This window comes from Lolium rigidum, chromosome 2 (assembly GCF_022539505.1).
Source record: "Lolium rigidum isolate FL_2022 chromosome 2, APGP_CSIRO_Lrig_0.1, whole genome shotgun sequence".
Taxonomy (NCBI): Eukaryota; Viridiplantae; Streptophyta; class Magnoliopsida; order Poales; family Poaceae; genus Lolium; species Lolium rigidum.
In genome coordinates, this window is record NC_061509.1 from 206,153,421 (window position 1) to 206,165,917 (window position 12,497).

Genomic DNA, 12,497 nt, shown 5'->3' on the forward strand with positions numbered 1-12,497 from the left:
TGTTCGGAGGGATCTTTCACAAGCAAGGAGGTTGAAGCTAGGTGGGATCTTCTTGATCGGATTGAGGAGAACGCCGAAGGATGGGAGAACGACAAAGGTAAAGAGTCAGGTATAAATTATGATTATGAATGCATTGAAGCTTTTATGGATACCGATAAATTTCGAAATATGAGTGCTACTTATGGTCTTGACTCTCAAGTTGCTGCAAATCTTTATAAAGCCTTTGCTTCTCATTTTGAATTGCCCAAAAAGAATTTTGATAAGTATCATGAACCTTTTAAAGAGGCTTGCATGAAGAATGAAATTGTTGTTAATTATTGCAATAAGCATGCTCAAACTCCTAAGAATGCTATTTCCTATAAGCATGTTAATTTTTGTGGAATACATAGACCTTGTGGAATTAATCAAATCAAAGATGAATATTGTATCCATCATGCTAATGAAAAAACTAGAAAGTGGTTTAGGGCTCTAGATGATCTTGGTAAAAAAGTTTGTGCCCTCTATCCTTTTATTTGTGAAGTTTGCCATGAAGTGGGTCATTTTAATTTTCAATGCTCCTCCAATGATAATTTGAACCCAATGAGTGCTGCAAATTTGTATTGTGATGATGAAATTACTCCTAATCAGCATGATGAACTTATTTTATTTTTGGGGTGTGAAGAACTGTCGAGAAAAATCTCTTTGTTACATATGAGTGATCTTGATATTGATGATGTCCTGCATGGGTGTTTTTCTTATTGCATTGATAATAGCCATACAAATACATACATACAAAATATTTTAGAAGATGACACCTTGCCAAAATATGATAGGACCGCTGTGTGTTTTCAACTAATTAATGAAAAGGAGGGATCCTCCCAAGTTTCTTCTATTGTTTCTGAAAGTAAATCAGGTTATGCGGACAAGCCACCCTTCAAGCCTCTTCCTCCTAAAGAAGGGAACGAGGAGAAGGAAGAGAAGAATAAGAAGAAAAAGGGAACGAAGAAGAAGAAGAAGAAGGAGAATAAAAAGTAAGAGGTAACGGTGTATCCCCGCGTGAATGAGATAACGCTAGGTAACCGTAAGTATGTTGCTCCTAATGATTATTGTGACAATGAATCTGAATACGATGATCTTCCTATGCCCTTTACATACATTAGCAATCATGATTTAAATGAGCACACTACTTTTGATATTGCAAATCTCTGGGAAACTAATTCTCAAAATGATGATGATAATAATTGCCATAGTGTCGAGTGCTATCCATGCTTCCTCCCATAATGATATAGAAAGCTCTAAGCTTGGGGAAGAGGTGTTTGAAAATCCTTTAGCTACTGGTCATTATGTTCTTGATACATCTCCTTCTAATAACAATGATGGTGTGGACACGGATAAACCGATCGTGAAAGATAACTATTCTATTTCCTATGATGACACTCGTGCCCCCGATCTCCGATGATTATTATAAAGAATGCTATGATATAGGTTCTAACTATCCTTATGAAACTTGTCATAGTCATGATTGGATTACCAAAAACAATTCCCTTAATATGCAATTTGTTTACCATGTTCAAATTCTTGATAATAATCTTACTCCAATTACTATTAATGAGAATAACTCTTCTTATGCCAAATCTAATGATACTTCTATGCATATGAACCATGATAAGAATGTTTTAAGTGATGGGTATATTGTGGATTTCATCAATGATGCTACTGAAAGTTATTATGAGAGAGGGAAATATGGTTATATGCATTTCAATAATATTAAGTTTCCCCTCTTTATGTTGAGAATCTTGAAGTTACTCGTGTTTAATCCTCTTATGCTTGTCACTTTGTTCTTCATGAATTCATTTGTGTACAAAATTCCTCTGCATAGGAAGCATGTTAGGCTTAAATGTGTTTTGAATTTGCCTCTTGAAGCTCTCTTTTGCTTCAAATACTATTTCTTGCGAGTGCATCATTAAAACTGCTGAGCCCATCTTAATGGCTATAAAGAAAGAACTTCTTGGGAGATAACCCATGTGTTATTTTGCTACAGTACTTTGTTTTATATTTGTGTCTTGGAAGTTTTTTACTACTGTAGCAACCTCTCCTTATCTTAGTTTTGTGTTTTGTTGTGCCAAGTAAAGTCTTTGATAGTAAAGTTCATACTAGATTTGGATTACTGCGCAGAAACAGATTTCTTTGCTGTCACGAATTTCGACCTGCCTCCCTGTAGGTAGCTCAGAAAATTAAGCCAATTTACGTGCGTGATCCTCAGATATGTACGCAACTTTCATTCGATTTGGGCATTTTCATTTGAGCAAGTCTGGTGCCTTGATAAAATCCATCTTTACGGACTGTTCTATTTTGACAGATTCTGCCTTTTATTTCGCATTGCCTCTTTTGCTATGTTGGATGAATTTCTTTGATCCATTAATGTCCAGTAGCTTTATGCAATGTCCAGAAGTGTTAAGAATGATTGTGTCACCTCTGAAAATGTTAATTTTTATTGTGCACTAACCCTCTAATGAGTTGTTTCGAGTTTGGTGTGGAGGAAGTTTTCAAGGGTCAAGAGAGGAGGATGATATACTATGGTCAAGGAGAGTGAAAGCTCTAAGCTTGGGGATGCCCCGGTGGTTCATCCCTGCATATTTCAAGAAGACTCAAGCATCTAAGCTTGGGGATGCCCAAGGCATCCCCTTCTTCATCGACAAATTATCGAGTTCCTTCTCTTGAAACTATATTTTTATTCGGTCACATCTTATGTACTTTACTTGGAGCGTCTGTATGTTTCTTGTTTTTGTTTTTGTTTGAATAAATGCTTGTGTGGGAGAGAGACACGCTCCGCTGGTTCGTATGAACACATGTGTTCTTAGCTTTTAATTTTCATGGTGAAGGATGAAACTGCTTCGTTAATTGTTATATGGTTGGAAACGGAAAATGCTACATGTAGTAACTGGTATGATGTCTTGAATAACTTGATACTTGGCAATTGTTGTGCTCATGTTTAAGCTCTTGCATCATATACTTTGCACCTATTAGTGAAGAAATACATAGAGCTTGTTAAAATTTGGTTTGCATGAGTGGTTTCTCTAGAGTCTAGATATTTTCTAGTGAGGTGTTTGAACAACAGGGAAGACAATGTATAGTCTTATAATGCTTGTAATATGTCTTTTATGTAAGTTTTGATGTACTAGTTTATGCTTGTGTTTGCTTCAAACAACCTTGCTAGCCTAAGCCTAGTATCGAGAGGGAGTACTTCTCATGCATCCAAAATCCTTAAGCCAACCACTATGCCATTTGTGTCCACCATACCTACCTACTACATGGTATTTGTCCGCCATTCCAAAGTAAATTGCTTGAAGTGCTACCTTTAAATTTCTATCCTCTACCTTTACAATATATAGCTCATGGGACAAATAGCTTAAAAACTATTGTGGTATTGAATATGTACTTATGCATTTTATTTCTTATAAGTTGCTTGTTGTGCGATAACCATGTTCCCGGGGACGCCATCAACTACTCTTTGTTGAAAATCATGTGAGTTGCTATGCATGTTCGTCTTGTCCGAAGTAAGGGCGATCTACCACTTTATGGTTAGAGCGTGCATATTGTTAGAGAAGAGCATTGGGCCGCTAACTAAAGCCATGATCCATGGTGGAAGTTTCAGTTTTGGACATATATCCTCAATCTCATATGAGAAAATTAATTGTTGCTACACGCTTATGCATAAAAGAGGAGTCCATTATCTGTTGTCTATGTTGTCCCGGTATGGATGTCTAAGTTGAGAATAATCAATAGCGAGAACTCCAATGCGAGCTTTCTCCTTAGACCTTTGTACAGGCGGCATAGAGGTACCCCTTTGTGACACTTGGTTAAAACATGTGCATTGCGATAATCCCGGTAGTCCAAGCTAATTAGGACAAGGTGCGGGCACTATTAGTATACTATGCATGAGGCTTGCAACTTGTAGGATATAATTTACATGATACATATGCTTTATTACTACCGTTGACAAAATTGTTTCTTGCTTTCAAAACCAAAGCTCTAGCACAAATATAGCAATCAATGCTTCCCTCTGCGAAGGGCCATTCTTTTACTTTTATGTTGAGTCAGTTTACCCATTTCTCTCTATCTTAGAAGCAAACACTTGTGATTAACTGTGCATTGATTCTTACATACTTGCATATTATACTTGTTATATTGCTTTGCATTGACAATTATCCATGAGATATACATGTTACAAGTTGAAAGCAACCGCTAAAACTTAATCTTCCATTGTGTTGCTTCAATGTCTTTACTTTGAATTTATTGCTTTATGAGTTAACTCTTATGCAAGACTTATTGATGCCTGTCTTGAAAGTACTATTCATGAAAAGTCTTTGCTATATGATTCAGTTGTTTACTCATTACATTAACATTGCTTCGAATCGCTGCATTCATCTCATATGCTTTACAATAGTATGATTAAGATTATGGTGGTAGCATATCACTTCAGAAATTATCTTTTATCGTTTACCTACTCGAGGACGAGTAGGAACTAAGCTTGGGGATGCTGATACGTCTCCAACGTATCTATAATTTCTGATGTTCCATGCTTGTTTTATGACAATACCGACATGTTTTGTTCACACTTTATGTCATTATTATGCGTTTTCCGGAACTAACCTATTGACGAGATGCCGAAAGGCCGGTTGTCTGTTCTCGCTGTTTTTGGTTCCGGAAAGGCTGTTCGGGCAATATTCTCGGAATTGGACGAAATCAACGCCAAACCTCCTATTTTTCCGGAAGGCTCCGAACACCGAAGAAGAGTCGGAGAGGGGCCGGGGGGCCACCACACCATAAGGCGGCGCGGGCCGGACCACGGCCGCGCCGGCCTAGGGTGGGGCCACCCTGTCAGCCCTCCTGCGCCGCCTCTTCGCCTATTTAAGCCCTTTCGACCTAAAAACGCGATACCTCTTGACGAAACTCCAGAAAGACTCCAGGGGCGCCGCCACATCGCGAAACTCCAATTCGGGGGACAGAAGTCTCTGTTCCGGCACCCTGCCGGGACGGGGAATTGCCCCCGGAGTCATCTCCACCGCCGTCTCCACCGCCATCTTCACCGCCATCGCTGCCTCCATGATGAGGAGGGAGTAATTCACCCCCGGGGCTGAGGGCTCCGCTGTAGCTATGTGGTTCATCTCTCTCTCTTTGTGATCAAGTTGAGTATTGTCTATGTGCTACTCTAGTGATGTTATTAAAGTACTCTATTCCTCCTGCACGGTGTAATGGTGACAGTGTGTGCATTCGTGTTAGTACTTGTCGTAGGCTATGATTGTAATCTCTTGTAGATTATGAAGTTAACTATTGCTATGATAGTATTGATGTGATCTATGCCTCCTTCATAGTGTGATGGTGACAGTGTGCATGCTATGTTAGTTCTCGGTGTGATTGTGTTGATCTATCTTACACTCGAGGTTATTTAAATATGAACATTGAATATTGTGGAGCTTGTTAACTCCGGCATTGAGGGTTCGTGCAATCCTACACGATTAGTGGTGTTCATCATCCAACAAGAGGGTGTAGAGTAGTCCTATTATGTGATCATTGTTGAGAGTGTCCACTAGTGAAAGCAGGATCCCTGGGCCTTGCTTCCAAGCATCGAATCTCCGTTTGTCTATTGTTTTGTTACATGTTTACTCGCTGCCATATTTTATTCAGATTGCTATTACCACTCATACTCATCCATATTACTTGCATCTCACTATCTCTTCGCCGAGCTAGTGCACCTATACATCTGACAAGTGTATTAGGTGTGTTGGGGACACAAGAGACTTCTTGCTTTGTGGTTGCAGGGTTGCTTGAGAGGGATATCTTTGACCTCTTCCTCCCTGAGATCGATAAACCTTGGGTGATCCACTTAAGGGAAACTTGCTGCTATTCTACAAACCTCTGCTCTTGGAGGCCCAACACTGTCTACAAGAATAGAAGCTCCCATAGACATCAGTCACCAGCTAAGCAACGATACCCGGATTACCAAAAACTATCATACGGTGTCTTCAGAACAACGCAACAATTATGACACTAGTTTCAAGAGAATCCCATTGTAGTAGTCAGGGAAGCTCCATTGTCAAACATCCTTAATAACATCAACGCAACGGGATGAGTCTCTCTTTGGGGCATTGGATTATCTCCGCAAGACATTACATATGGAAAGCCGAAAGTAATCAAGTCCTAAGTTTTAGCAAAATTCATCAGCGAGTGGATAGAAGTTCAAACTCCGACCCTCTAGATATGTCGATCCCTTGGAGAATGTATTTTGATGGCTCGAAGAGAGTTGAAGGTGCAGGAGCTGGTGTCGTCCTCATATGTCCAAAGGGCGATAAGATGCAACATGTTCTAAGTATGAATTTTTGCAATGCCTCTAACAATGAAGCTGAATATGAAGCCTTGCTGTATGGCATGCACATGTCCAAAGAATGTGGCGCTACTCACCTCATGATCTATGGATATTCAAACTTAGTTGTGCAACAAACGATGAAGTAGTGTGATGCAGTAAATGAAAACATGATTGCATATCGTGATATGTATAACCTTCTAGAGGGCAGTTTTGATGGTTGTGAGGTCAATCATATAGCTCGCGCCAGCAATGAAGAAGCCGATGCATTGGCCAATATACGATCTACAAGGGCACCCATCCCAGATGGAGTTTTCATGGAGGAAATTCCAGAGCAATTCATGAAGTTAAAGCCTCCTACATTGACTCAGCAATGAACAACACACTCAAGGGCTGCACCCGAGACATCTACAATGATAGAAGAGCAAGATGAGCTCGATGTTTCAATTCAAGTATTATTGATCGACCCTATATGGACAAACCAGTACCTGGCATATATCATGCGATAGGAGTTTTCATATGAACCGTCAGAAGCACGGCATATTATCCGTCGATCCACGACCCTTCAAGTCATTAATGGTGAATTTACAAACGAAGTATCTCTAGTCTCCTGTAAAAGATGTATTGCACCCGAAGATGGCAAAAATATCTTACTCAATATCCACGAAGGTATATGCGATCATCACCCAAGTAGTCAAGTGTTAAAGCAACTCTAGCAGACTCCGCATCGAACACGCATATGCATAATAACCGCCACTTTGCGGGTTTGGAGAGAAAAAAGGGCTAGATACTACATTGATCCTGCATCCAAAAATATTTTTCCAGGCCATCTAGTTCCGCGCCGCGGAGAACCCAAGTACCTAGTTTCGCGAGCCCACCCGAGCACGAATCCCATCCCCACCCCCACGTTGGCGTGAAGGAAAAGTTTCAGCTCCTCCCCTTTCCCACTTCAGCCGCACCAGCCACCGCCGATCCTGCCACCACAACTCTCTATGGCCTTTCCGCGGAGAGCTCGCACCGCGATGGATGCCCCAAGACCGCTAATGGTTGCTGTCCAAGGGGCGCCGCGCGAATCGAACCAGCCCACGGCTCCAGAATCTCGAGCCACAGCCGCACCAGCTGCCGCTATAGAGCTCGTGGTCGACAGCGCCCACGAAGCTTCCCTCCCCAACGGCAAGCGCAAGCTGCTGTGGCAGAACGTTATCGTGGCCGGAGCTGCTGTTCCCGCTCCCGCTCTAACCAAGCAATAGAAGAAGCCAGTTAGCAAGCCGCAGATGAATCTGGTGGCGAAGAAGGCCGCCTCAAGAAGCCAGCCACCAAGATGGCGTCTTTGACAGGTTTGACAGCGGCGATGGGCGAGGCGTTCTCCGAACCCGTGGTCGCGCATAAGGTACTCGAAAAAAGTCCCACCCTTGATGACATGACATAATCGTATGTTGACATGCTCAATGACGCGTCCGTGAACATCGATTCCCTGCCGCTTGGGATTGGAGACTATGCCGATGACATGGAGGACGGTCTCGAGGATGATGAGTTCGAGGAATAAGATGCCAATGGCGAAGGGGAAGGAGAGGTGCAAGAGATAGAAGAGGGGGCATTCGAAGGGGCGGTGGCTAAGGCAAAGGGGAAGGCGGTGAGGACTGGCAACTATATATAGTGAATTTGAAGATGTTATCTTGAGCAAGGCTTAGGAGGGAGTCTCGATGGATGTCGTGACCGTCACTGATTAAACCGGAAAAAGATATGGCAACGCGTCAAGGATAAGTTCTTCAAGTTGATGCCACCTCTCTCTTCCACGCAAATCGCTCGTACCGTTTACTCCAAGGCTGATGGGATACCATCAAGACTGCGTGTAGCCGATGGGCTAGTTGCATTGAGCGTAGGTGAGGACTGTGCCACCGAGCGGCACCAACGCGGGTGATTGGGACGAAATTGTGCAAATAAGGTATAAGGAGATGCCAATGTAGAAGGGCAAGCCATTCGCTATTCCATTCTTAAGCATAACGAAAAATGAAAGATGAGAGAGCAAGAAACACTACCACCGAGGAATACGCTTGTCGAGTTGGAAGATGTGGAAGAGGATGATGTGCTTGAGACCAAGAGGAACACGAAGTTGCCGGATGGAACAAAGATGGCAAAGGACAAGATCAAGAAGCAAGGCGAGGCCGCAAGTTTGTCCCTCAAGAGTCAAGATTGATGTTATGGTGAAGTCCAAAAAAATGTTGGTGATGAAGAAATTTGAGGCAAAGAAGGAGATGATGGAGAAGAAATACCAAGAGAAGGAACCAAAATGGAACATGCTCTGAGAAGATGCCCAACGCAAGGCCGACTGGGAGGAGAGGAGAGCACGTGCCGATGAGAACGGGCCATGGCGGAGCTCGGCAGAAAATGTGACTATTACGATGAACCTGGCCGAGATGATGAGTTCCATCTAGAGTTGTGGAGCGATGCAAGGATAGAGATCTTGACGCGAAGGAGAAAAGCAGTGCGCACTGCCATAGCTGCCATGAGTGTTGCCCGAGGTGACAATGCTACAACGAAGTTGGCGTCCGTGTGGATGATCCGGCAACCGACCGTGATTCTTGATGGCGTGCTTGAGCATGCGCGTCCTTGATCATGTGACGCTTGATCTTTTTTTGGTTTCCTGTTTTATGTATGATTGAGTACTTTGACAATCAGTTTGGTTGATTTATGTTGTTACATTCTCGTATTTATTGGATGATTTGTCTTTATATTTGCATAAACCCTGTGTCGCGGTTTTGATTTGCGGGCTGAAAAACGCCACGCAGACCAGACACCGCAAACGTGTACCGTATAACAACATATTCGGAATATCCTACTTCTATACTGACACATTACAAATTTGTGAATCTATTTATAATGTACCTGTGCAAATACGTTTCAGGAAAAATTCCAAAAATAATATCGCTGGAGTACCTATCTAGGTATTGGTGGCATACTAGGTGCACCACTAGCAACCAGTCATACCAATGGCGCACGAAGCTGATACGCCATCAGTATCCTGATACAGGTGACGTACCAGCCTGGTACGCCAGATACCAGTGGCGTGAAAATATTTGCGTGCCACGATGCACCTCTAATAGCCCAATTTAATTTAGTATGCCACTTGTGGGAAGTCACGTGTCACTTGCTGTGGTCATAGAATTATTTTCGGTAGCATCCGGATGCATATTTTTTCCGCGGTATAAATTCACACACGGATTAATTACCACACACACACCTCGCACACTTGTTGGCCAAGCATGATGCAATGGGGAAAAAATGAAGAAGAAAAGATAAAGATGTGTATTCAGGGGTAGTTGACCAAGGAGCGGTACGTGCCCCCGGGACTCCAGTTGGCAGGGATGACGTTGTTGACGAGGAGCTTCCTCCCGGAGCCGGAGGTGAGCTTGAGCGAGAAGGGCCCGCGCAGCCTCTGGCCATTGTTGCAGCGCCACAATGCACCCCAGTCATGCGCCATGGGCATCCAGGAGCGGCTGCCGGCCTGCTTGAGGGCGACGGCCTTGAGGTCACCGTCGCCGTTCTGGAACTCGATCAGGGTCTTGAAGTAGAACGGGTTGGAGCCCTGGTCCACCCTGAAGGTAATCTTCACGCCAGGGTACTTGCATGGCACCCTACCATTACAAGAAACACCAGGATCAGTGCATTTTTTGTTTGTTAATTTCCGTGTAATTGCGGACTGCAGGGATCCTGCGTTGCGGTGAGATCCTATGTACAAGGACATACCTCTTGTACTGGACTCTGATGACACCACCGTTACGGAGTTGGTCGGCCTTGCCAGGCTTGGCCATGGCGCCCAAGGCGGTGCCGCTCATGTCGAAATGGGCCGGCTCGCCGGGGTAGAGATTGCCGGGGCTCAAGTCGGTGATGACGACGGTCACAGGCTTGCCAGAGCAGGCCTTGTGACTCGAGCACATAACCTGCGTACGCGAATACATGAACAAATTTCGTCAGGACCAGCCGATCGAGACGAACACTTTGCACCATGAATGGAAGGGGTATATATAGTGATGATTTATGCTTACATTATAGCAGGCACCGCAGCCCAAACCTTTCAAGAACAGTGGTGTGCTTCCGGCGGAGATCATCGACGAGAACGGCGGTAGCCCGACAGCGGTTTGGTATCCGCACGCGCCACCTGCGAAATTGTTTCATTGTGAGTTTGAGCTCGATTAATGGGGGTGCAATGTAGGTGCAATGCATAGGGACCGATGGATCATAAAGTGAGAAAGCACTAACCTTCCCCTCCGTCGCCGTTGGGGCTTCCGTAATACGTCGCGCCGGCGGCTAACCAGCCACCTGCTGAGCCGTAGGCGGCCGAAGCAGCGGGTTTGACTACAGGCTTGGCGGCAAGCTTGCGGGAGGAGCTCTGGCAAGCAATGGGGCTCACAAGAAGTGAGAGCACCACCAGCGCGACGAGTAGCGCTAAGGTGCAAGTTTCGGCCATTGCTAGCTGCTGCTTCTAGCTAGCTTGCACTAGCAGCTCGAAATTTAGCGGCAATGGGCTAGATAAGGTCAGCTCGAATGTTCGTTGGGTGAGTTGGAGGAGTGGTCACGAGGCAGGTATTTATAGTGGCCGGGTTTCTGACGTACAATCGGAAAACGCACATGTTTAGAAGTCAAATCTCCAAGGATGTACGTACAATAAGCGCACTATGTCCTAGCCTTCCAGGGTCAAACTTCCAGTACCGTACCAGAACTAAATAACGCCCAAATTGTAATATAAAAAAAATCTGCATCTATTGTTTATTATCAGTTCGGTTGAGATCAGGAACGAGAAAAACGAACGCCCACCCTCATAGTTGCCGAAGACGTCAGAGTCACTTGGCGCATTCTCAGGGAGCGCAAAAGGGTGCACACATTTAGGTGCACTTGTGTGCTAAGTTGTTGAAAACATATTTAAAGGTCTTGAAAAATCTGGGAAAAATATAGGAAATAGACACGACACATATCTTTTTCCAAACGGAGGCAATGCCATAGCCACTGCATCGATCGATGTGTTGGATTGAATCTGAACCTCGGGTTCTGTAAAGAAGCATCATTGTCCGGTAAAGACAATGTTATAAAATCCAAATGATGCATAAATGGATGTATTATTCCATGTTGAATCCCTTACCCCGACATGATTATTACGATTTAGGGTTGAGTTAAGTATTGGTGCCTTTGGCGGTACTTTATAAATATTTAAGTACTTGACATTGCTTCTCTTTTCTAATAAGAAAAGAAATGAAAAGTAGTTGATATTTTCCTTTGGAAAATATTTATTTTAAATAAGGAATTTGAAAAATAGGGTTTTTTCTCATTTTGGAATTATAAATGAATTTTGAATTATTAAGATATTTCCCTTTTTGGAAAATCTTAATCTTCAAAAGAAATGACTTGGAATAATAGAATTCCTTTTTAAAATATTTGAATAAAAATTATTTGAATTTATTAAGAATTTTCCTTGATTTTTAAATCCAAGGGAAATTGCAATTTAAAATTTAAAGTTTAAATTTGAATTCAAAAATTTCAAAATTTGAAATTTTGTAGTAAATTCCATTTCTTATTTTATTCTTGTTAAGAATAATTTCTTATTCATTAAACCTATTTTTCTTGGGTTTTAGAGGTATTTTTCATTTATTTTTATTTGGTAGAACTCACAAGTTATTTACAAAAATGAAAAGACAGAAATACCCCTAGCCCAATTGGGCCGGCCCACCAACTTGGCCCATTTGGACAGCCCACCAGAGCCTGTCCAAAAACGGTTTGGTGGAACCGAACCAACTCGTCCCACCTCACTCTCTCTCTCTCACCGCTCACTCGCGAAACCCTAACTCTCTGGTGATTTGGTGGCGACGTCGCCGCCACCATGGCCACCGCCTGCTCCGGCCAACTCCGGCCGAGCTAGGGCTCGCCGTGGTGCTCAGATGAATCAGTGCGCGACGGTGCATCGATTCATCCGCGTCGATTGCATCCTCGGCAGCTCGAGCGTGTGCGTGACGCCCGCAGTCACTGACGAACTCGTGGTGATCTCCGTCGATCTAGGGTTCCTCGCCAACCCTGGATGCTCGCCGCCCTCTCTGGTGTTGTGCGTGGCCTGGCACGGCTTGGCCGCGGTCTGGCGCCGCCGTGGTTCGCCGTGCCACCATGC

At 43.6% G+C, this 12,497-nt stretch overlaps 1 protein-coding gene across 1 annotated transcript; it reads right to left on the minus strand.

The window, feature by feature from the left end:
* Positions 1-9,653: 9,653 nt before the first annotated feature.
* Positions 9,654-10,811, minus strand: LOC124688010 (expansin-B11-like). Its single transcript, XM_047221725.1, has 4 exons — positions 10,604-10,811; positions 10,390-10,502; positions 10,091-10,284; positions 9,654-9,978 (listed from the first exon to the last, which is right to left on the minus strand). Exons 1-4 carry the CDS (start codon positions 10,809-10,811, stop codon positions 9,654-9,656), a joined length of 840 nt encoding a protein of 279 aa, XP_047077681.1.
* Positions 10,812-12,497: the final 1,686 nt, after the last annotated feature.

Coding starts and splice junctions, on each gene's coding strand:
- LOC124688010 (XM_047221725.1), bottom strand. CDS start 10,811: ATGGCCGAAACTTGCACCTTAGCGCTACTCGTCGCGCTGGTGGTGCTC. Junction 10,503..10,603: donor CAACGGCGACGGAGGGGAAG/GTTAGTGCTTTC, acceptor ACAATTTCGCAG/GTGGCGCGTGCGGATACCAA. Junction 9,979..10,090: donor ATCAGAGTCCAGTACAAGAG/GTATGTCCTTGT, acceptor TTGTAATGGTAG/GGTGCCATGCAAGTACCCTG.